Below are 25,834 nucleotides of genomic sequence, written 5' to 3'. Positions count from 1 at the left end.
TTTTTAAGCTGAAAAATGAGCTAGCTCTACACCCACTGCCTCTGAGAGTCTTGTGGAGTTATAATTTTGCCAGTTTTTTCCAAATTTAAACTCAATAATATAAAATGCATTTTTATTTTTGACAAACTGAAAAATTTTGTTAGAGAATTGATACGTTTTGCAACCATTTGAACAAATGAGTATTTTGTTAGACCCGCAGCAACATCTGGGCTGATCTTGATATCGCCATGGATCCTTACCATGAAAATTTTTTTAGATTTTAATGGGGGCGACTTTTTTCAAAATATTTCCGCTATGTAAACGTTTTTTACGTTAACTTTTTTTACTTACAAAAATTTCAAATCAGGTCTTAATAAATGATAGATACTATTTACAAAAACGAGGCCCAGCGAGATTATATTACGGTTTCAGAGTTAAGGGCGTGGTTTTTATGGCTAACCAATTGTTTTCGTTAAAAAATTTTAAATACTTCTTCTCTTGCTTTCATTTGTTATCTTTTTGTAGCCCAATGACTTATTTCCCCATTAAAAAAACCAGTTGTTTTTCAACAGTTATAAATGACTCTTTCAGCTACTATCTAATGTCTGCCATGACTTTTAATACACTTGTTTTTAAGAAAACACCGTTTAATTTTTGAACTTTGCCACTATTTTATCTGATTTCTCTCAGCTTAGAGCACAGTATCAGTAAAAACAAACGGATTAAAATTGTCTGTGGGTTATTAACTAATCTCCATAACGGTTTTATGTTCAACTAATGGTCTTTTTGTTTTGATACTACGCCTTTTCAGTTTTTTTATTTTTGAGCATAACTGCATAATTTATGAGTTCATTTTGTTTCCTTGTCGAATTTTCCCATTATAGACCAGCGCAATTTAAAGCATAGCAGTTAAAATGCACAGCGTTGAAAAAAGGCGTATCTGACTATCTAATTGTTTTTTATATAGTTTATGCTTTTTAGACTGAGACACACTTATCTCGCAAAATTTTGTGGATTTCTTTTTGTTTTTGGCTTTGTTTGCTTTTTTGTTCTTATGCGCCATATACCTTATAACGATAGGTCTCAATTGCCTCCCCAGGACGTATAACTCAACCTAGTAGAAGAATTCAGTTCATAGCTGTTTGTTTTAATGACTTTAAAATAGAAATTTGAAAAAAAAAAATTTTCAACTGTACCTTTTTTGCTTTCATTTTCGTAACCACGTAACTCAATCTTACTAATTCGAAATCTCAATTATTTTTGCTGATTCAAACAATTTTTGCGCTTGGTTATACGTTGTGACTCATTGCTTCGATGATAAATTTCATTTAATGTTTTCGAGATTTCTATACTGTTCAATTTCTGAGTTTCTTTTTGTTCTCATGTCTACGTAATCCTGTTAGAACGAAGACTCTTTGATGTTAAAATGAGGAGAAAGTGACAATTTACAGTTCTTTCAGGTAACAGCTTATAATTGTAGTGCTTGAACATTGATATCGTGAAATTGTTTGAAGTTTTGGCTTCTTTATATATTTGTTATTTCGTGGTGTCGTGATTTAGTCTCATTATTAACAGGCGCAGTTGGCTTCCTGAGGTATTGCAACTTAATCCATCGCTGTTTGTTGAAATCTTAAGTTTGTTCTGACTTTTGAAAATATTTGTTTTAAAAAAATAATTGGGTTTTCGAGCTTCATTTTTTTAATCAATTTTTCGGTCGATTTGTAGCTCAGTCTCTGTAAACAGGTCACAGCCCGTTTCCAGTGCGCTATAATTTAGTTTCTATTACAGCTTTAACTTCAAACATTTGTTTTCGACTTTGTTACTGCTGTTACTACGAGATTTCATAAAATAATTGAGATTTTGTTGTATTTTGTTGTAGTTGTATTCTTCTTAATTTATAACAATAATCGTAGGTCCCATTGGCTTTGAAATTTTGCGCAATTGAACATTGGATAATGACATGCCTCAATTTCCACCTCTGGAGAACCAGCCGCATTGAGGACAGGACCCCTATTTTTCCTAATGATGTATAGGTTACACTGTTTTGTTTAGGTTTCATCTGATGCGAGTTGGATTTTGTTATGACTTTATTTATTATAGAAATCGAGTTTTGGTCGTAAATAATGTGTGTTGTTTGATATTTACTACTGTCCTTTCTAGTAATCATATTATCAACAACGTTCATCGGCTTTCTAGGGTGGCATTATTGTATTCCATTGGTTGTTTATGGAATAATATGTATGTTTTTGAAAGTTTTCTATCTCTTCATCGTTTGGAAGCCAATTAAGTCAAGAATGTGGATGAGCGGGGTCGGAACTTTATGTGCGTACGCACATTACCGAGCCTCCTTGTTGTAATACAGTCTCAAAATAGCCTGAAAGTCAAGTTAAATCCCATTGCTTTACACGACATTACCGCCCAACTACTGCAATTGGCGAGCAACAATTTTGGAGAGAAAATATTTTGACCAAAATAGATTTAGACTACGGGATCGCGACAAAAGCAGTACGTAAGAAGGTTGCCTTCCCCCACGAAATTATATCCCCGGATAATGATATGTGTTTACCATGATTGGGGAGATATATGTTATCTAACCACTAAGCTGGGGGTGCTACAATGGGAAAGACTCATAAGAAACAAACAAAAAGTAGAATCCCATTTTTATACGTTGAAATTAACCGTAACAAAGTTTATCTGAAACACATCTTCAAATTTTGCTTTCAATTAAAGGTTCCAACCCTCCATGACATCCAGGCCCTCAATGGCCTCAAGATATAAGAACTTGCTTTCCCCCTACCCTTAGGAAGACCGATCCCCGATTCCCTAAGAAGGGTTATTGTTCCTTTCCCTTCGCCCCATTCCCCGAATAAAACATTTGAATAAATGCTTCAAGTTTTGACATTACCAGCTCTATTGTAAACCATACGCAAGATTGCTGTCTCCAATCTGAAATAGGCGATGAATTCAGTTCAAACTCAGAAAAATTCTTCAAGAGAATTAATTTGAAAAGACAGCGATAATTCCAATGACCTCTGTGTCGGAGATTTTCATTGCTCCAAAATTATGGATCATTTGTAGGACAGACATTTTTCCTTCTTCAATGTTTCTATTTTTGTTTACATATAGTACAGAAAATCGAACATAAAGTGTTAAAATTATGTAGCTCTGAGAGGGTGCTTCTCATTTTTATTTTAAAATATAGTTTTGTCGCAGTTAGAGAACGTCATCCACTTAAAAAGTTAGAAGCAAAACTTAAAACCGATATCTATGATATGCCGGTTTGCGGTTAATTAGAAATCGCTAGCGTCATAACAAATATCTATTTAAATTGAATACATTTGAAACACAAAATTTTATAGCTGAAAACAAACATTTTTTAAAACAATATGAATTTCAAACGACACAAAAATTTATTTCCATTTTTAAGAGTTTGGCAAATTGCAAATTTTTCGCAAATTGTAAAAATCAAATAAATTAATTTGAGTCCTCAAAATCACCTTGAAGATTATAACATCTAAATGATTTTTGGATTTTCCTGACTAAATGAGAACCGCAATTAACCATATAATGATTGACATTTGGAAAAAAACTACATTTTAAAATAAAATATTTGAAACAAATACTAAAAAATTATTCATCTTTAATAACTAAAATAACATACGAGCTGTTAGATCTGAGTATTTACTTAAACAGTTGGCCGGGGAAATTTGAGTAAATGGGATTCCTTTGGACGAAAAATAAGCAGAAAAGACACAAATGAAAAGATACAGACAAAGAAAATCAAACTTTAACCCCATTTCTGCGTCCTTATTTTCATTGAACAATAAGCTCTTTGGATGAGAAAAATGATTGATCTGATATACTACAGAAATCACAATCAAAGGATACTCGCAATATGAATACGAGCAAAAGTGGCAAAAAATGTTCACTAGTTCTTCAACCAGCTTTTGGTTTATCAGAATCATAAAAACTCAATAAAATCACGTGCTTTATTTATCTAAATTCCAAAATTATAAAATTGAAAGCAACACAAAAATTCTTTCGAAAAATGCAGACATGTTGTTATTTCATTACTTGATATTGAGTTCTCAGTACTCTTGAACATTTTTCTTAGAGCCGATTTTGAGGTTCAATCGATTAATTCCATACAGACATATCGGAAACTACTGTACAAAAACAAAAATTAACTCTAACTGTTTCTTATTCAGATGTCCTAAGATTAAGGTTTAGATGATGTCGAGGTTGATTCAGTGTTTGACTTGATTGAAATTGAAAACTTCATTTGAACCTTTGAATTGAAATATAGATAGAATTTGCAAAATATAGAAAATGGGATATGTTTCTAAGTCATATTTGGCATTTTTTGACATCATTAATTAAACCTTGAAGTCAACCTTTTGCTGTTTTCTCAATCTTTAAGTAATTTTCAAAGTATACTCTCAATTTGATGAGAAATTTGGTTCAATGAAGAAACAAAATCAGTCAATATTAGTTTTAAAAAAGTATCAAAATTCATCAGAAAAACTATCAATTAAAAACTGTCCTTAAATCCATCTCACATTTTTTTGTTTGTCATAGTCTTACAACGCTAAAGTTTCCAAAAAATCTGGAGCATCTTTTTCCATGAAAATTTATTGCATTTAGATCTTTCGACAGATATCGCAGAACTTCTCAACTCGAAAGCTGCAATACATTCAAAAAAATTTTTTAGTGTCATCAAGTGATTTGCTCCAATTCTACTCCATTTGCTCATGAAAAATTTGCTCTATTTAGTTCTGCGCATATTTACTGCCAGCAACTCTAAATATCACCCACTTTTTAAAATTTGAATGAAGTTGTTCGCTCAAAAAAGTATAAAAACTTGAGTTAATCTTCGTGTAACCAGAGATCCAGCGTTTTCTCGTAGATCTTAAATTTTCATTGTTTAAAAATTTTCACTAATTCTTTTTTTTAAACAAAAAAAACTGATAACAGCATACTTTTATGAAACCTTGCCGTTTCTAGCCTTCAATTGTGGCACTGGAAACCATAAGTGACATCCAATATGAGCCTGATAAAAACTTGATATTCATTACTGAAGAAAAATAATAACGTCGGATTAAATGAGAATTAAAATTTTATTCGGTACTCCTTCCACAGAAGTCTTAAGGTTACATGTACAGATAAAAAGAAAAAATATGGAATAAATTTCCAGGCTATCTATTGCTGATTTCTCTGAAAAGCCTAAACAGATTGGTTTTGGACAACTGAGCAACACAAAATCTCGTTGTTCTGAGATTTAATACTAGTCAAAAGCAGTTTTGACAATAAGAGGAAAAGTTTTATTAAAGAAAAGGCATTAAACAATATTCCAATACAAACAAAATTTTTTCACATGACGTAAAATTTGATCACAAAAAGAGCGGAAACCAGCAAGATCAATATACCAACAAAAAACCGAAGATCAATTTAACAACAAAATCAAAGTAACAAAAAAAATAAATTATAAACTTCTGTAAAAATCACATCAATTGTTGCTAGCCTATTTTTTCTGGTAAGAGTAAAAAGAAATGACGCAGTTCATTAAAGTAAATCACAATTCGTAAGCGTTCCCATAGTCTGGTGTCTAAAACAATGACAATCCATTTGATATTTTTTTTATCTTAAGAGAAAAAACATAGCCGGCAAATTGCCGGAAAATAGCCGCCGTTGACCCTCTTGACGCACATTGGAATTGAAACAGAAAAAATTAAGAAAGAGAAATTGACAAAAAAGTGTCAAAGTACACTTATTGGTGAGCAAATTCTTCATATTCGGTTGGACTTAATGACTGCGCTTTATGTAAATCCCGTTTCCTTTGAATTTGTTCTTTTGACTTTGACTGTATTCTCTACTGTACGTAGCTCAATACGTGAAAAATTTAAAATCCAAGCAGTCGTAGCAGTGAGTGCATTGAGTCAGAAGTCAAGCGTGAAAATTTTGACTTATGCAGAACGAAAAACATGATCAAAATGTAAAGCGAATTTAAAAAAAAGATAGTCGGACAAGTTCTGACGCACAATTCAAAAAATCTTCATTGACTTAAAAAATTTTAGACATAGAACGACTGAGTTAATCGGGAGAACCATTTCCCAAATAGATCAGATCAAAACATTTAAAAATAGAATACCACAGTCAAAATGCCGCATGTGAACAAAAAAAACCACTAGCGAGAAAAAGAAATTCGATTCAAACAAAAGACTAGACCTAGAATGGATTGAGAACACCATAGAAAAAAATCCAATCCAAAAAATTGAAAAGACAGTAAAAATAAAAGTGGAACCGCATGTGAACATTAAAAAAAACCACTAGCGAGAACGCAAATTTTTGTACCAATTTCGATTTCTTACTCTACTTCAATCTTCGAGTACAAAATTCACGCCGCAAAACCACTCGGTTTGACGCTCTACTTCCTGTTTCGGCGTGACCAAAACCACTACTCCAATTTGACTTCAGAAATCATGAAAGTGTTAAGATTTTTAAAAAACAAAGCCAGAAAACTCTGGAATGGACTCAACGTTGAACTTATATTATGCCCTAGCCAACAACTAACTAAACTAGCAAACTTTTATCCAAGAAACAGGAAACGAAATAGAAAGGAAAAGAAATATTTGAGAACAATCTTGACACATTTTTACGAGTCCAATAACAATTTTCGCTGCATATTTAACAAAAACACAAACCTGGTAGGTTGCCAAAAAAGCTGTGCCATCGATTCCCATAAACCCGATTGAAATGGAATGGAAAATAAACAGCAACAATGATTTAAAAACAAACAAGGAAGAAAACTGAAATTGTGTTGATGTTATTCCATATTTTGAAATTTAGGTTTTTTATGAGTCGATACAGAGACTAGAATCAACACCAATACGAATGAAAGATATTAACTAAGATTTATAAGAACAAAGTTCAAGTAGCTGGAAAATAAAATTGAGTTTCATGGATTTAAATTGTTTCTGTTTTTGATTTTGTTTTTCGCTACTGACTGCTGAGTCTAGATTTTTGTTCAACGAAGTAGGAAAAAATTCGGGCAGCTCTAATAGCAAGCTGTAAAGAAGAGCGAGAAGATTGTAAACGACAGACATAACAAACTCTAAGAAACCTGTTAAAATTTTAAAAAGGTTTTCTGAAGATAGAAGGCAAAACTCAATAGAAATTATCAACACACATTTGAAAGCAGCTGCTCTTCATTTGTTGAGCAACCACACGGCACTCAACGCACTGGAAAAGACTTAAAACAAGAGAAAGAAGTAAAAACTAAAAACAACTGCAGAATTGATTATTTATATTACAAGAACATGTGCTAAAAAATATTAATTGTTTTCACGTAGTAACAAAAAACCTACAACCAATCCTAATTTACTATTTGAATCAAAAATATTCAAAAAGTAAGAAAAACAGCAATTTGTCCATAAAACTTTGAAAACCAAAAAGTTAAGCACAAAAATCGTTAAAAATTACACTGTTTTCTTCAACTAAAACAAAGTGTTTATAACAAAATTAAAACTCCATGCAGATAAAAATGAACCATAAATTCAACCAAAAAATTCCCCAAACCCTAAAAACGCCAAAAAAAATGCGACAAAAGTACAAAAACTGCTTAAAAAAGCGTCCAAAACAGCGAAATCACAAAAATGGCTCAAGATTACATAGAAAACTCTAGTATATGGTTGAGATAGACGAAAATACTCCTAAAGAAACAATCCTTTGCTAATATGGCTTAAAACAACCACACTACTGTTCTCGCTATCAAAAATGCAGAGATAAAATTATTCTCTCTTCTCTCTGCTTTTCAATTCGTTCAAGCGTTTGACCTTAACACTTAGTTTTCACAAGTGCGGCATTGACTTTTAAATCCTGTTTTAAATACACCCTAAAAATATAGGAAAAAAAAGACGCTCCACCAATACTCCTCGAGTCGCTAAAATACAGCGCCCCAATGTGAAAAATATTGGGGCGCTGTATTTTAGCGACTCGAGGAGTATTGGTGGAGCGTCTTTTTTTACCTATATTTTTGGGGTGTATTTAAAACAGAATTTAAAAGTCAATGCCGCACTTGTGAAAACTAAGTGTTAAGGTCAAACCGTTGAACGAATTGAAAAGCAGAGAGAAGAGAGAATAATTTTATCTCTGCATTTTTGATAGCGAGAACAGTAGGTGTGAAAAACTTTTTGCTAAGCGAGCGAAATATTTTGATTACGCGCGTCTTTTTCGAAGCAGTTTTTTAGACTTTACTTTAGTTTTTCGGGTAATGTGGTTGTTTTAAGCCATATTAGCAAATGATTGTTTCTTTAGGAGTATTTTCGTCTATCTCAACCATATACTAGAGTTTTCTATGTACTGTAGGTGTGAAAAACTTTTTGCTAAGCGAGCGAAATATTTTGATTACGCGCGTCTTTTTCGAAGCAGTTTTTTAGTCTTTACTTTAGTTTTTCGGGTAATGTGGTTGTTTTAAGCCATATTAGCAAATGATTGTTTCTTTAGGAGTATTTTCGTCTATCTCAACCATATATTAGAATATGAATAATATTCTTTGAATTGTAGAAAAAGAGTGCCTAAATAGTAGCCGCTGAGATGCTGGCGGCAGCTATTAACAAGCAGAAGCATTTGAAACAGAACCTATTTTTTACACTGTTTCCTAAGAATCTTAATTTCAACTCAATGAAATTGCAGTTCCATCATAATTTTTGCACTAAAATTCAACAATTTCAAGTATTTGTTCCTCTTAGCTCTGCGCTGCATTTGTGCCTGTAAATTTTAACTAAATTTGAAAGATCCTGGTAAACTAAATCCTGGTTTGGTAAAAAAAACTATAAGCAATAACACAACACAATTTTGAATCAGTATTGGCTCAATTTTAGTCCGGTCTAAAATTCACTAATCGTTTTCAGTATTCCTTAGCTTTTTTAAAACACTAAGAGCTTTAAAATTCACGCGTTTTCTATCACAAAATAATCAACAACAAGTATATGTAACAGTTCGATAAATTTATCAACTTGATGGTTTAAGTTACCAGCACATTTCTAAATCAAATTGATCATGAGTTACAAGATTTTTCGCAAAGCTGAGTCAAAACTGATTTTGTAATTTCCCGAAAAACACACAGATGAGAAACTGGTTCCATGCTAGAAAAGTGATAAAGACGCAAAAGTGATTGAACCAACATTCTGATAAAAATTTTGAGCGCGAAATAACCCAAATTGTGTGGACAAAACGCCACACCGCAAAAACTAAACTCAGCCATTGTTTTTACAATAAGTGAGCCCCGTGAAAATTCACGATTCCTGCGTTTTGCGACTCCAGTAGCCCAATTGAAATAAATTAAAGAACCAAATTCGAAATGGCGAGAGTAAAAGTTGAAAGACTTAGATAAATAACTTTCGCTCGTAAATACAAACTGAGATGTCAGATGTACTTAGGATATTATTAATTAACAAGCTAAATCCAGCTCTCACCTTTCTGGCAATTCGTCTCACTTTCAACAACTTACCGAATATGGTCACAGTACTTACCATGATTAACAGTAATTGGAGTTCCTGTTTGTCTTATGAGGGTGTCAAATTGCCGCAAAAATCTTACCTTTCTTTTTCATGTCTGGCGATTTGCGAAAACAGTTTTAAGGCAGAGTTGTAGTAACAGTATCCGATGCGGTCATTCGGTCACCACCAGCAGCAACAGACGTAATATTAAATCAGACCTTTTGTAACTAGAATTACTAACTAATGACAGACAACCGTCTTCTTCTAACCGTTTAACAGAGCATACACATTGAACCTTGAAATGGCCATTAATTAGATAGGCAGGAATAGGCAACAAAACTGCCGCTGGTGCTGTTAGTGACGGCGGAAGCAAAGAAACAGAGGATAAATCACTGTCCTGTGTCTAACAATTCCCTCGTGGTGCAGCTAAGTCACACTAGTGTGCACATCTAGTCCTTCTCTGTCAAACGCAGCCATGCAACACCACCCCCAACTAGACGTAAGCTTTTAGGCTCAAAATATGCAATTTATTAATGCATTGTCTGCTGGCTAATGGATTCTGAACAAGGTCACAAACAGGTCATTTACTTGAGGTGAATTAAAAATTTGTACTACTTGAAAAGAAACGCTTTCTTGACAAGTGTAAATTTCTGATATTGATCCCAACTGATGGGTCAATATTTTTGCAGCCCTGGTTTTCAGAAAAAAGTAAACTGATAATTTTCTGTGAACTTTCAACCGTTTAAAAAGCGACTGAAATTTGACTGAAATGAGAAGGGGAATATTTTACTTTCAATATTTTAATTTTTTTACACTTGTTTCTCCCGTTCATTTATGATTTTGCCAAAATGGTGGAAGAAATAAAAACCCAAGGATACGCAGACGGTTTCAAGGCAATGCCTCAACCAAGACGACATTGAAAAAGCTTTAAAAAAATGGCTGGAAAAGAATAAAATGAAAATAACAACTTTGAACAAACAACAGAAGCAACACGTGAGACTGAAAAGGGCAATATAAAATCACTAAAGCTAAGCTGGGGAAAACTAAGGCATATTTCTTTAGAAGAACCAAATTTCTCTTCAATTACATCTCTAGAGTATTAAATGACTATGTAAAATCCCTTTACAAAATTAGTCCACAAAAAATTAATGGAACTCATTTTACACATTCCGAAGCAAACAAATGAACTTGGCGAGCGATCTGCAGATGTGGAAACTAACATACTCGCCAACTTAAAATTGATCTGAACTAAAACGGTTGGAATACCCAGAGAACATCCTCCAATGCCTTCACAACTACTAGTAATTTCAACTTAAATGATTTTAAGTCAAAGGTATAATTTCAGAAACTTCGCAATAGGGCATGCTCCAAACATTGAGAAAACAATTTTTTTGTAAAAGGGGGATACATAAAAAATATTAAAGCTTAAGATTAGTTTTTGAGAAACTCTCTGCTGTTGAATACATTGAACAAATATTATACTGCTGGTCCGTACATTAGATACTTAAACGACGGGGTTAATCGCGGGACCACATGTATAACTTGAGAGTTCAACCCCTAGTTCTACTCTTGGTATATGGTTAAGTATTAAAGAAAGTTAAATGCAAATATGAATTAATAAGTTATGTTAAACAGCATCAAATATGAACCGAGCATGGAGGTATAAAATAGTTAAAGTTATTAAGATTGAGATAGCACTAGATAGCACAGGTTGAATTATTCTAAGTTAACTTGTAACTTAGATAGAGTTTAAGAGATGTTAAATTATAACTTAGAGAAGTTAAGCTGAACTTACCTGATTTCCAAATTTGTGCTAAGTTAATATTTTATGACTTCTTAGTTAAGAACAAGTCACAAAATATTCTCAGTTAGAAAAATATCTCAAGTAAGTTGAGATTGAGCAAGGGGGCAATACGGGAGTATGATTTAAATCAGAAGTTATCAGGGACCAAATTGTGCTGGTAGTTGAGCGTGCAAGCTCCTTTTATACTTGCGGACACGTGGTTATCTAGTATCCTATTGGATGGAGATAACAGTGTCGACAGAGTTACCAAGGTTAAGTTGGCGTTTTCTACGTGGCGTGACAATATCACGTCATGGTAATTTTTGTTTGAGTTAGTGATCTTAAAATACTAGTTTATTCAAAACTACTCAGTAATATGTTCACACGTTAAAGTGGACTTTGTCCAAATCAAGTTTGTGCTTCACGCACTATAACGTAAATTCTCAAAATAGCACTAAGATTATCAAATAGTGTTACTGAGTGTAGCACACTTCAGTACATCCCATCCCGGTCCATAGGTATTAAATCAAAACATCAAATTTTACATAGTCGAATAAAGTATTTAGCTTAATTTTATAATAATTAAGCATTTAAAGTTTGTGCGGTAGATTACTTGGTTAGAGTTCTAAAGTTCATCGTAGCTTCTTGTTTCTGAGTTCTCTCTTGAAGAAGGGTTGACGATGTCCTGGGATACAAGGCTGTACAAAATAATAGATCCTATTATTTTGGCTGGCCGTTATAATAGACCTTTTGAAGTTTTTCTATAAAATTGTGCTGTTAGTACATCTGACGTTGAATAATAGAATAAGTTGAAGAATATACTGGTTAAGTTAATGGTCTATAATGACAAGCGAGGTAAATGAATAGGGAAATTAAAATGACTGCGCACAACACCATAAGGGCTGTGTGTTGCTGAAATGACTCCCCAAATAAAGAATTCCGTTTCGTAATTCACCTTTATTTGAGTATTGTTGAAGAATAAATCAATTGAAGTAAGCTTTGTAGCTATAGTTTAAGGAATTAATATTTAGACTTGGTTGATCATTATGAATTAGCTTCATGAAATAATTATTCTGGCTTTTTGTTATTGATTCAAAATAAATAACAATTTCTTTTTGTTCAAAGTCTTCAAGAAATAAAATGACTTCGCATTGGAATTCAGAATAATATAATTCGGAGATTCTGAAAACTTTATCATTAAAAATAATCTGTTTAGAATATTTAACCCATGCGGATTCAACATGATCAGAGAGTTGACAATACTCTTTAAACCATTCAATATCAACACCTCCTTCAAAATATGTGTTCATTTTGAATAATGTAGTAATTCAATTTTTGTGTCAATGGGGAGAATGGAAGACCAATTAATCTTTGAAAGGAATTGACAGGAAGATCCAAATAGTACTTAAACTATAAATGGCGGATGGCGATGAATGAAAACCTGTTAAAGAAAGGTTGTAACATTTCTATATCCGTGATCACCAAAATATTGAAGACTAACATATTAATTGAAATAAGTGAGAGGTCGAAAGTTTAGATTATTGATGTTAAGAATTTCTTCTGTATGAATAAGCTTTAGAATTTCAAATAAATCGTACTCAGGAATTTGATGAAAATAAACTACAATTTCATTGGAATTGTTATCTTGCAAGAATAAGATAATCTCTTGTAACTCAAATGTCCAATGAACTGACAATGGGGTATAGAATTTACTTCCAACTAAGAATGTTTTCGAAGTTTTAATAACTTGCGATTGAATAAATTCAGCGAGATCACAATATGTTTTGAAATATTTAACGTCTACTGAAAGATTGTAAGACATTAAATAAATTATAGAATTCGATGGAACAATTGAATGATGTTATAAGCAAGATAAATCGGTAAAGATAAAGAATAGATTTTATTAGAGAAGCGAGAACAAATCAAATCTGCAATGAATGGACTCCTTGTTCACCATAAATTGCGCTGAGTGTAATCATTGCAGATAGTTTCAATGAAGATAGAAGAAATGCGGATTACTTGATGTAAGTAATGGAATCAAAGAGAGTAAGGTAATCAAAATGACTAATAATTAGGTGTTTAAACTAACGAATAATTTTCCTCACCGCCGGAGAAGGAAGAAGAAGAAGGAAGTACTGAACATCAACAACCACAAATTTATATATTCCATTCCGTGAGTGCTCAACGTGATGAGCGGAGGATGTGGAGTTGATGCTTCAGATTTGCGATCTCCAGTTGGAGCTCCGTAAACCGTTGTTCGAGCTGTTGAGAGCGTTGTCTTTCTGTCAGAAAGTTTTGCTGTACCTGAAAAGTGAAGGTATCAAGCTGAGGAGTGAGGTTTGCTGTAATATTATCAAACGGGACTTGTATTGTTTGTCCTTGTAGGTTGTGATTAGCTAGTAGATAAGAATTTTTGTTTGACAAATAACCAATGAGATTGAATCTATTGATGTTGGGTTGTAACTGGTAGATTAAATTCGTATCGTAGTTCGGGTGTCCACTAAAACCGGGGGTTTTAGCCTGTATCTCAGCTTGATGTTGTTTTTGTAGGCGGTCTTGCAGGGGGGTAGTTGTGTAATGATGAAGACTAAGAAGGTTTGGTGGTGACGATTGAGTAGTTGTTGTGTTTGCTAAGATGTTGGGTACCGTACGGTTTGTCTTGGGTATAATTACTTCTAGCGGTGTCACTGGGCTGAATGTCTCTAATGAATTGTTTACGTGGTTTTCTTTGCAATTGTATCTGCAGTTTTAGTTCTCTTTTAGGATGATGAAACCGTCGTTGATGAATTTGCACTAGTTGCTTGAGTTTGTACTGCTGAAATCTTGATAGCTGAGAGAAAAGTTGTAGATGGGTAACATGAGTTGTGGTTTGTACTAGTCTGTCAAGTTGTTTAACTCCAGATTGAGGTTTAGAAGTTGATTGTGTATTGTATTCGGGCCAACCACTTGAAGGTTCCTTCTGAAAGACTGGTATCAATTCGTTAGGAATTGAAGACAGTTCCTGAAATATCAAGTATTCTCTACTCTTATTCTATTCTAAGAGTATATATTTTGAAGTTATTTTGCAAGTATTCTCTTTTTCTCATTTTTTTGTATTCTCTTTTAAAGTAAATCAGTAGTAAATATGAAGTCAGTCTGTATTGTATGATCATCATATAGTTTGATGATATTAGAGTCATAGAGGATTTAATCCTATACTGGAGACGTAGGAACATTATGATCGTTTCTATTTTCGTCTTTATTATTCTCATCCTGTAGGTTTGGATAACCTTTTTTATTCTCATGAGTTAGTGTTTGCATTCTATATTATCATAAGGTGGGCTTTGAGTAACTCTGGTTGTATCTTCAGATTTTGGAAATTGCATCGTCCTTTCTCTATTTTTATCAGTGTTATCATTCTCTGAATTAGTTGCTAGATAGATAGAAGTCAGAATTGGAGCTGACATTAAATCAAATGTGGCAGCAAAGAGTGCTTTACCAAAATGAATAGAGGCATCTGTAATTTTGTTAATTTGCATCGCTCGAATTAAGCATAAAACTAGGTCGATGAGTAGCTTAATGAATAAGAAAGCGGCAAAGAATATTCCGCATCACTCGATTATATATTGTATTTTACCAAAGGTTTCAACAAATTGATTATTAAAGAAGTCCGGTGAAATGAATGAATCTGGATAAATAGTTCTAGAGTTATAATAATTCGTGCCTGAAATATTTGAAAATGATTCTCTGCTATCTAACAATGACTTAGTAAAGTGTTTGAGAACTCCTTTCACATTGGATTTGAAATTTATTGAATTCCAGAAAGCCATCATTTCTTTATATGTGTAGATAGAAGCCTGAATGCTTGCAGTAACTATATTTGCAATTTGCTGGATGACTATGTGTGGTTTAAAGAGTGCAGGTCCTCTTAACTTTGTTATTTGTGGGGTTAGTTCAACCCATGAATTGTCATCGTCAACATCTAGTTGAAATAAGTTCGAATGTTTATCAGAGCACAATCGTTCTTCGGCTTCAGTGAAAGTTTGTCTAGAAATCGGATCAACGAAATGTATTTCATCTTCATAGAGAAATGGTATTCGGTTATAGCACTTACTAAGAATATGTAAGGGTGAATGAAACTCAGGACAATTTTATAGCCAGGCGACATTGCCGTTGGTTTTGATAAACGTAGATCGGTTTCTTGTTAAGGTATATCCAGCTAAACGCGGATTTTCTTGAGAAATCATTAAAGTGTTGAGAATAGTTGAGCGCTCTAATTCACAGTCATTTCTTAATAGCTCCAGAGTAGAAGTTTGCAGTTGCCGAAGATTATTAAAGTGCAAATAGTCAATTTTTGTTCCAAGATGGGCTTCGAAATCAATATTCTCATAGATTTGAAAATGTTTTGTACCAACTGTTTTGTTGTCACTGGAATAATATTTGTTTTTAAGCGTGATAGCACCGGTATCAGAGTTATATTTGTGAATAGGTTCTCCAGTATTCATATCGAAACCGTCACGAAGACTAATATATAGAGAATCATATGGCGTAGGATATACTATTTGTGGATGACTACATAAAGACTGTGGTTTATTATAAACTTGGAACATAAAGCTTTGTAAGTCGAAATCTGACTGAGCTGAAGTAAGTTTAGGATCCTTTACTATGTAGTATTTGTCATTAGCTTTAATCATTTGAGCGTCAAAAGTGCGAATCATAGTGAAAATACCATTATTGGGTTCATCCCAAGTATATGCAAATGGATCAGTAGATGTAAAATCGCAGCCTCCGGCTGATAAAGGACAAGGTAGAGGTATATTTTGCCAGTTATTAACTGTGCCATCTCTAAGGTTTATATTCAGGCTAACATTTGGCATATGTTTCATAAGTGTAGTGTGTAATCCAACCTCGGGAGTTACATTCATTGTTTCCAGTTCCAACATCGCCTGAGTTAAAGTTTGACAACAAAGATTTGTCAAAATCGAATTCTACTGAATTAGAAGAAGGGGAAAGCTTTATCTTTTTTCTTTCCTTTGCAAGTTTGCAGTTCTGAGCATCAAGCTTAACTGAAGTAGTAATAGTATTATGTCTGGCATCTATGCCGCTAGAGTCAAAAGAATCGCAAAACCAACGTAATTGCTGTTGGGTTGCTTTACACATAGTTGCTTCTAGCTTAACTTTATAATTTCTTTGGTAGAGAGTGACTCGTATTGATTAGTGCTAATTTTATCAGGGCGAATTTCGCAGGGTGCTACTTTGTTGAGAGAATACATCTGGTTTGAGATCATTTTTGAGCAGTCAAAGTGGTTAACATGAAGGTTAGGAGCTGTGTTTTCATAGATACTCATCTTTTCAATTGGTCTGGCGTCAGTGAAAGACGTTAAGAGTAATAATGCAAGAAATATAATAAAGATCAAAAATTTTGCATTGCAAGAAGTTATAACACAGAGAAGTGTGAGAGGTATTATAGCAATAATCTTAAGAAACTGAACAGAACGAATTTGGTTTCCTATGTAGGTTAAAAAATGTTCTACTTCTGAAAAAAGCGCTTTCTTATCAGTAAGTTTTTCTTTAAAGAACTGGTCTTTATTCAGTGATAGTGGCATATGGACGTTGCGTTTTGACCAAATTAATAGCTTTTCAGGAGGGTCTAGTAATTTAAGGTGCGGAATTTCTTCAGGTAGACAATTATTTCTATTTACAACACATTTTATGAAGTGTGGGTGAGAATCGTTATATTCAAAGAGTATTTCTAAATTTGCAATAAGTTGAACAATTTCAGACTCAATATCAGTTGCTACAGGTAGGAACAGAGTTAAGCAAAGTAATATGAAAAGAAATATTTTGTAACTTACGTTTATTACTTCGTCTATTGCTGGTGACTTTTTGATTTCTTCGTCTTCCATTTAATAAACGAAGACAGTATAAGGTGAGTCTAACAAATTCAAAATAATATTATCCGTGAGAGTAATCTGATATTTTAGCTCGTGAACGTGAGCGGGATTATAAGGTACCCAAAATATGACAAAATTTGCGTTATTTTCTGATGTTACGAAGAATGCAACTGTTCTCTGTTGATTAGAAACAAAACACTTGTCAAGTGTTACAGTTTTATTTCCGAATTTCAATGTTTTCTGTAGGAGGAATATTCTAATATAAGATAGCGGGTCGAATGCAAGAGCAGTAAGAACTTGTGTCTCAAGGGAAAGTGGTAACATAGATTAAGGGTCTATAGTAAAGGGAGCTTCGATGATATCAAGGTCTATTTCGTTTCTATTGTTCAATTGGAAATGAAAGCGTTCAATATGTTCTGGTTTGTTAGGGGTCCAACAAACAATTATTTCTAAGTTTACAAACTGGTCTTTAACGAAGAAAATAACAATGTTTTCTTTATATGAAATATACGATCGATCAATTTTAGCTGACTTGTTATCATATTTCAGGATTTTATGCGGGATGTTATAAGGACTGTCAGAAGTTGAGAAGGTTGTTCTTGAAGCTATAATCCAATAATCGTTTAGCGGAATATTCATTGATCAGTTGGTGGTTCTAAAACCAAACAAGGGACATTTAAAATGTCTAAGTCAACTAGACTTGAAGAATGAATGTGAATTAATAAACTGTTAAGTTGTTGAGGGTTATACTTTCCCCAGAAGACAGCAATAGGGTCTTTGTTAGAGTTAGTAGCAAAGAATACTACAGTTCTTACTTCATTAGAAATTTGACAACTAGTTAAGGTGTTAAGTTCACTATTGAATTTCAGCTTTTGATTTGCCTTAATGGAAACTTTCACAAGTGTATCAGGGTTGATAGAAAGAGAAATAAGAAAACGGTTTCGGTCAAAGGAGACTTCGGTCATGAAATAGGATTGATCAGCCTTAATGGGGTTTAAATTGTGTTATGCAATGTGTTAACTGGTGATGAAGATGTTCAATATGAGTAGTGTTTATTAGAATTTAGAAACTTTCTGATTTGTCAATTTTTGTACTGCGTTTAAACTGAAGAGTTATACACTCTTTCTGTAGTTGGTATCTGAGAGTTGAAGATTTAGAATTATTAGTGAACTAGGATACCTGGTATGTGTATTGTGGAGATGTGTTGTGACAAGTATTAGCCGGTGGTCACAATTTGAAATGTTTGAAAACTTTTCTAAGTTTTCTAAGTTACTAGTTGAAAGGGGCAAAATGTGAAAGATAGAAATTGGGACAGAGAGCAAAAGAGAGAGATAGATAGAGAGCGCGCGCGAGAGAGAGAGAGAGAGAGAGAGAGAGAGAGAGAGAGAGAGAGAGAGATGGTTAAGTTAGAACTGAATTTGAGAGCGAAAGAAGTAATTGATTTCAGAAGGTAACTGAGAAAAGTGATTTTGAATTTTGGTAGGACTCTTAAATAGTGATTGTCGGGGTTATGTTACCAAAATATGTGTGCTCAATTCTGATTGGCTTTGACTAGTGCCATGTAGCATAGTAATAAACTGGTCATATGACTAAATGGTCATTTTAAGTTTTCTGTTTATATCATTATATCAGAAACTATATTAGAATATGGTCGAATATAATGTGTTTTTCGTTGTAGCCTTCTAAATTTTTGGGTAGCAGAATTATTTCTGACGGGATTGGAGACAATTTGTAAATAGTCAGACGGGAATAACTAGATTTTCTGAACAAAGCCAGCTAAATTTTTGGGAGCAACAATTAAAAATCTTATTTATCAGCTCAAAATTGGAAGGTTTTTAACAAAAACTATGAATTAAGTGAGAAATTCGAAAAAAAGTTGAATCAAAAGACTCTTGGTGTGGCTCTTGGCTACACGATGATGTTGGGTATAGAGGTGTCTATTTTGGCTTTGTAATTCAGTTTTTGACCAACGGAATTTAAATTGTATTTTCAACTCTGAGATGTTGTAGGGACCATAATAAACTATTGATTGGCAATATTAGAATTCTGTTTCCGCCATTTTAAACATTTGGTTTTTGTCTATCTTTGGACAAAATTTTTTGCAGTTGCGATAAGTTATTGAGAAGGGGGTTGAAAAAGTGATAATTTTTTGTCAGACGTGTTTTTCTCATGAATTTTGGTTAATTCTTTATGTGTGGATGAAATCTCGAATTTGCTTTTGTGGTATCTGGTTGTAAATATATACAATATTCAGAAACCATAATTTTTCTGGGATTATTTTTGTGTGGGGATTGCAAAAACGCTTAGAAACTGAATAAATTGTACTTTTTAGTGTGAAATTTGAATATAAACATATTCTTCAACCATGCATTTTAAATAGTTTTAGTATGGGTTGTTGAGTGGATAAACTCATCAAGTTAAGGTTTGCACTTAGGTGACATAATTATTACGTGGGGAATTTAGAATTGCGGTTAGTTATTTGTTCTTAAGTGCTCCAATGTTTATTTTAAACATTCCTTGGGTCCTTAAACAAGTAATGTTAGCTCTATTTGTTGACTGGATATATTGCTTAAATGTGCATTTCCTGACTAAATGCGATTTTACGTGGGTTAAATATTTTGCAAGGGACAAGTTTTTGTACTTAAGGTATTTAATTTAGATAAGGTGTTTGCTCATGGGGGACTTGTTTCCACTTATTTTTGCTTTGGGTAACATGTGTTTTCAGCGTTAGTTTGCAATAAGAGGTATGCATAAATGTTGAAAGTGTACAAATGTTGAACATGTATAGGAGTTATATGTGTGTAACAGCTTGCAACGGTGATTAATTGCGTGCTTTGTGTAAGATGTGTTGAGTGGGCTATTTGCTTTTTGCCTTAAACGTTCTTACTATAAAGTTGGTCTTTTACTCAAATCTTTAAACTTTCTCTGATTTCTTTAGCCTTCTGATTCTTCAATTCTAACTCTCTTTCTTTAATCTTTTTGATTTTTCTTTGATTCCATTTCTGTTTATATTTTTAATTTTCTAAATTTCCTTTTTCTTTCTACTTCATTCAATCTTATTACTTATCATGAATTGGTACACGGTGAATTATTTACGAGAGACTGAGGAAGTGCGAGATGAGTTAGATGCTGCTGAGTGGAGACTAAGTGTCAACGGCTTCAATCGGGAGTCAGTGACTGGTGCCTTAGAGATGAAGAGAAGGCAGCAGTATCTAGATTTTATATACCGAGATACTTCCGGATTAGGAGCGGAAGAGTTTTTATACTTTTTCTCTACTGGCTATAAGGCGGATTGTCTTGTGCTAACTGATGATGAGGTACAAAGGATTCTGGGGGCTCGGGGAAGTCATTCTCCATGGGAGCTAAGAAGAACCCAGTGTGTTTCTGATGAAACAAGTAACATCATCGAGTTCTTCTTGGGGAAGGATGTAAGTAAAGTTTGTTTCAGTGTTTTAACTTTTATCTAACTGCTTGTACAGGCCTCCATCGGGGCAAATTGGGAACAAAATATATGTGTTAATTAAGAGTGTTGTGCATAGTGCAAAAGGAGCAAGAAGGTTTAAGAAAATGAAGGGAGATGGTAGAGAAATAAAAATTGTATAATCCAAAAAAGAAAGCACTTTTGCTATTTTAGTTCTATCAAAGTCTGTATAAGAGGCCGCGTGGTGATCTGGATCAGTAATGGGAGGAACAAAACGAGTTGGAGAATCAACTCTTCGCGCTGGGTCTTGCATGGTCGTCCCCCAACACTGGACCGAAATTGCAAGAAAGCTATCTAAGTCTACTGAGTTGGAATTTCAAGGAGTGTGTGTGTTTTAAAACGCAGACCCTCATGGCAAAGGCAGTAAGGAGTCTAATCGCGGCACATATGCCAGAGCAAGAGTAGTGCGTGCTTAGACTTGTGAGAGTTATAATTTTTTGGTAACTTTGATTTTTATATACTATTTTTGTTTGTATTTTGTGCGTTAAACGGTACGCTTTTCTTCTAAATTTATTTAAATAAAGGAGATTTTATGTCTTTTATTTCTTTTTGAGTTTATGTATCAAGTCAGAAGAAATAAGTTCACCAAAGAATGTAGGTGCTTTTCTATTACGTTGAGGTCTGCTTAATACTTCATTTGCGTCGGGTAAATTAGATATATTAGGTGATGCTGTAGGTGTAGAATTATGAGGTGATGATGTGGGGCTATTATGCAAAGCTTGGGGGAATAATTTGCGTGTAGCCTTAAATTTACTAGTATTATCAGGTGGGGTAGAAAAATTTTCTTGCTGTGGGCTATTAGGTGAATACATATTTTGCATAGCGTAGGGGTTGAAATGCGTGGGGGTAGAAAATTAGAAGAGCTTGTGCCTTGAATGTGTGTAATGTTATCTACTCGTGTTTGTAGCGATTCTAAGCCTGAATCTTTTGTTGGGGTAACCTCAACGTTAAATGTTGGTTGTAGCGTAGTACTAGGATTAACAGTATATTGTGTTTCTACTAAGGGCCACTGCGAAATAGCAATATGTTGTGCGCCTCTATAAGCATTAGATTTGGATATATTATGCTTATTATATTGAGTATAATGATCATTCGTGTCGTCTGAGACTACATAGTTCTCAACTAACTCTTGTACTTTTTCTTCTTTCGGGTAACAATGTACTATATGATTTCTATGCACGGTTTTCTTTTCATTTGTTTTATCATGTTGTATTTCATATGTAGTATTAGTTAGCATTCGTTGCACAGTGTAAGGGCCTGAGCGTAGCTCTTGTAGCTTTTTAGACTTTAGTAGTCCTTTAGAGTGATTTTCTAATAGTACTTTTCTACCTTCAGGTATAGGGTTTCCGAGTTTAAATCTATTTCTATACTTGTGCGCTTTATTCGTAGTTTGTCTACATTTAGTGTAGGTATTCGAGTATATTGTTTTAAATGTATTCTCTCGCTTTAATATTTCGTTAGATAATCTGTTTTGTAACAATTTCTCTATCTTTTTGTTATTACAAGTTTCTTCACTATGTGAGTGTGGTGGTAGATTACTACAATACTCTGATGTGCATTTCTTTTGATTATCTCGTAGTAGTCCTAACTTTAGTGATAAGGGTATTTGCGGTTTCTTTCCGAATAGTATTTAATAAGGGGTATATCCCGTACTGTAGTTTACTGCAGTATTGTGTGAAAATGCAAATTTACTAGTGTACTCGGACCAATTAGATCCACTTTTACTAATAAAATGTCTTAGGTAATTGTACTTCTACTTTGCCGTTAGTCAACGGTGAATATGCAGTTCGGGGGCATCGTGTAATTCCCATTTCGTTTGTGTAGTGAACGAAATCATTACTAATAAAAACATTGCCGTTATCATGTACTATTTGTTGCGGTACACCAAATGTAGTTATAAATTTCTCTAGTTGATTTACTGTTTCAAGAGCTTCAGCATTCTTGCTAGGGTATACTTGTATAAATCTAGAGAAAGCGTCTACTATTACAAGACAAAATCTATTTCCTTTACTAAGTGGTCGTAGTGGACCTTTATGATCAATATGAAGTGTATGTAGGGGTATAGCTTCTAATTGTCCCCATGCTTCTAAGGGTGCTTCGTTCAAGTCTTTGCGTGCTGACTTATTAGTTTGGCAACTTAAGCAATCTAACATTAACATTTCAATCCATTTAAACATACCGGGCCAATAGAAATATCGCTTAACCCTATTGTAAGTTGTGCTTTCTGCTCTATGACCACTAAGTTCATGCGTATGTGCGACTTCGAATATTTTTATAAATAGTGAAAGTGGTGCACATATCCTAACTTCACAGGAGCCGTCTTCACAAGGTTCAGAATAACATAGTAAATCATATTGTCTCTCTAAAAACAACAAATTGAAATTATTTCTATAGGTTTGTAGTGCTTTAGATTGTTTAATAATGTAGTCCTTTTCTGGAGCTTTGCCTACTTTTAACCAATCTCTAACTTTATCTATCACTGAGTCGTTTACTTGTTCTTCAAGAATATTATCAGTGTCAAGATTAGCGTTTTTTGCAAAATCTGTAACCTTAGCTATTAAATCTAATGTATCTGTGTGGACATCCTTTTCTGAGATGTTTTGAAAAGCTTCTGGTTCAATAAGTTTCTTAAATTTTGTCCGTCTAATATAGTCGGCTTTAGCAGATTCTAATTGTTCAATAAGTGAGTTTTCAATATTACCTTCTACTAAATCTAACCAATCTTGATCGTCGTAACCTTCTCGATCATCGCTTATTTCAGCTATTTCTTCTATCTCGGAATAGTAGTTCTGAAGTTAGTTTCTTTATTTGATTTATTTGTGTGCCGTAGCGAAAACAATCAGAAAAACTGTGTATAGCATTACAATGCTCATTTATGTAGTCTGGTGCATCATCTACACTAAACTCACCTTCATCGTTTATATTGATTAGTTTTTTTCGCCTTTTACTTGAGCAATAATTGGATAACAGTCGTTAGCTGTTGTGTCCTTATTGTCTTGATGCAATACAGAATAGTTAACTTCTTTTCCGTTAATATGAAACTTTATATCTTTAGGTATTACTTTGTGTTCTAGTTGATAAAGTTTAGCATCTGCTAAAGAAACGTTTCGGCTAAGAATGTCAGGGAACGCTAAGTTTTTGCCTTCAGTGTATACAATTTGCAAGTTTTGGAACTTAGTTATTACAACTTGATACTTAAAGAAACGATGTGACATTTGCCCTCGTCGTGACCAAAGAAATAGAATTGGTCTGTAATCACAATATAGGTAAATTGGAAAAGGGGATCCAATCATATAAAATTCATATGTTTGTAATGCAGATATTATTCCGCATAGTTCTCTATGTTGAGGGGACATTTTTTGTTGTTTTATCAAATACTCTCGAGTTTGCTGAAATCATACGTTTTCAATCATGAAAATCTTGTATAAGAACACAACCTGTTCCTAAATTAGACGAATCAGCATGTATATGAAAGGGATAGCCATTAGGAAATGCGTTAGAAATGTCGTGACAGAATCTTTGTTTAACGTCTGTGAATACCTTTCCGTGTTCCGGTAACCACTTGAATAGTGTTGTATCTTTAGTTAAGTCATATAGAGGTTTTGCATCTATGTGAAAGTTCAAAATATAGGTGTGATAGAAACCCATCATTCCTAAAACTCTTAAAACTTCTGTTTTCGATTCTGGCGTTTTTAAGTTTCTAATATCATCTATGCGCGAAGCAATAGGCGATAAACCGTCTTTAGATATAACATGTCCGAGAAATCTCACTTTTCGAAAGAAAAACATTGTTTTATCGGGGGCTGCTTTAAGGTTTGCCTTTCGAAGCAAAGAGTGATACTCTCTTACTATTGTAAACATTTCTCGCTTATCTTTAGCTTGTAATAAAGTATCGTCTATGTATGTTATGGCTTGTTTACGGTTTATAAGAGGTCCAAATGCATAACGCATTAGTTTGCTAAAGAAACTGGGTAATGGCTTAAGACCATAAAATCCTACTTGATAGGTGTACTGTCTGCCTCCTACAATAAAACTTGTAACCTTCTGCGTATCTTCAGTTAGTGGTACTTAAATATAAGCTGATGATAAATCACTACTTGTAAATATAGTTCCGGTTATTCTTGTCATTAGAACGTTTAGTGGTTCGAGTGGCCAACTAGAATTACTTGTATCAGTTATAGAGTTTAGGTATCTAGCATCAATGACTAGTTTCACATAATCCTTCTTAGGTAATATGATAACGGGATTGACAAACCAACTATTCATATCATCGTTCTCATTGAGCTCTCTGATTATCCCTGCTTGAATTAATTCGTCCATTAGTTTTTCTAATTTATCTCTGAGATGAATGGGTATTTTGCTTGGTTGTTGCTTTTTAAAGGTTGCGTCTTTCTTTAGGGGTAAATGGAACTTATGCTTAGTTCTGCCAATATCATACTTATGATGTGAATACACATCATTATCCTGAAGTATTATTTCTATCAACTCAAACAATTCATCATCAGTCAAATTACTTTGCGTGAAATCAAAATTATCTAAGAACCTTTCTAGATACTCTATGTCTTGAACTGTATTTCTATTTTGCTTAATTACAAAATCACTAACTGCTTTATTTAGGATTCGGTTGCTTTGTAGTTTATCTCTAAACTTAGGAAACTGGTCGTTGACTTTAGGTCTACATAACTCTTTGGCTTCGGTAGAGAAGTCTGTGGCTAGTTCTCTCTCATCTTCTTTGCATTTTTCTATTAACTCACTCTCAATAATTTCGAGCACCTCTTCCTGTTCTAGTGTATTGGTTTCTACTTTTTGTAGTTTATCAATATCATCTTTGCTTGTATACACATAAATAGTTATTCCTGAATTCTTAAATGTTTGTTCAATTAGAGAAGATATCTCTCTTGTAGTGCTGTATCAGTTAGAAGTGAGCCCAATAGGGATTGTTGCCTTTTATCATAGCTAGTTTGTGCAGCGGGTGCTGTAGGCCTAGTTCCTAGTGAAAAGAGTATTTTGTTTTCTACAGAGTTCCAAAAAGAAGTGGCATCCTGATTAGGATCATTGCCTGAAAAAGATACAAGTGAAAGATTTGGATGTGTTATGGGAGTTTCAGGTGGGGGAGTAACGGCAGGTGGTGGAGTACTACCACCAGGACTGGTCATTGTTTAAAGGACTGAAGTTACTGTATTAGAGCTATTTAGAACAGAGGAATAGTTTAATTCTAATT

The 25,834-nt window shown here is 33.7% G+C and overlaps 1 protein-coding gene across 1 annotated transcript in view; it reads right to left on the bottom strand.

Moving 5' to 3' along the window:
- LOC142345720 (sodium-dependent lysophosphatidylcholine symporter 1-like) overlaps positions 1 to 9,946 on the bottom strand; it is a 55,773-nt gene extending 45,827 nt beyond the window's left edge. Inside the window, exon 1 of the mRNA XM_075397994.1 lies at positions 9,577 to 9,946. Within this exon, the coding sequence (XP_075254109.1) occupies positions 9,577 to 9,589 (13 nt within the window). The 5' untranslated portion in view covers positions 9,590 to 9,946. The remainder of the gene's footprint in view (positions 1 to 9,576) is intronic.
- Between the last annotated feature and the right edge of the window lie 15,888 nt (positions 9,947 to 25,834).

Source organism: Convolutriloba macropyga, chromosome 9, assembly GCF_964194025.1.
Source record: "Convolutriloba macropyga chromosome 9, txConMacr16.3, whole genome shotgun sequence".
Taxonomy (NCBI): domain Eukaryota; kingdom Metazoa; phylum Xenacoelomorpha; order Acoela; family Convolutidae; genus Convolutriloba; species Convolutriloba macropyga.
The sequence above is the reverse complement of the archived record's forward strand: the minus strand, read 5'-3'. Positions and strand labels throughout refer to the sequence as shown.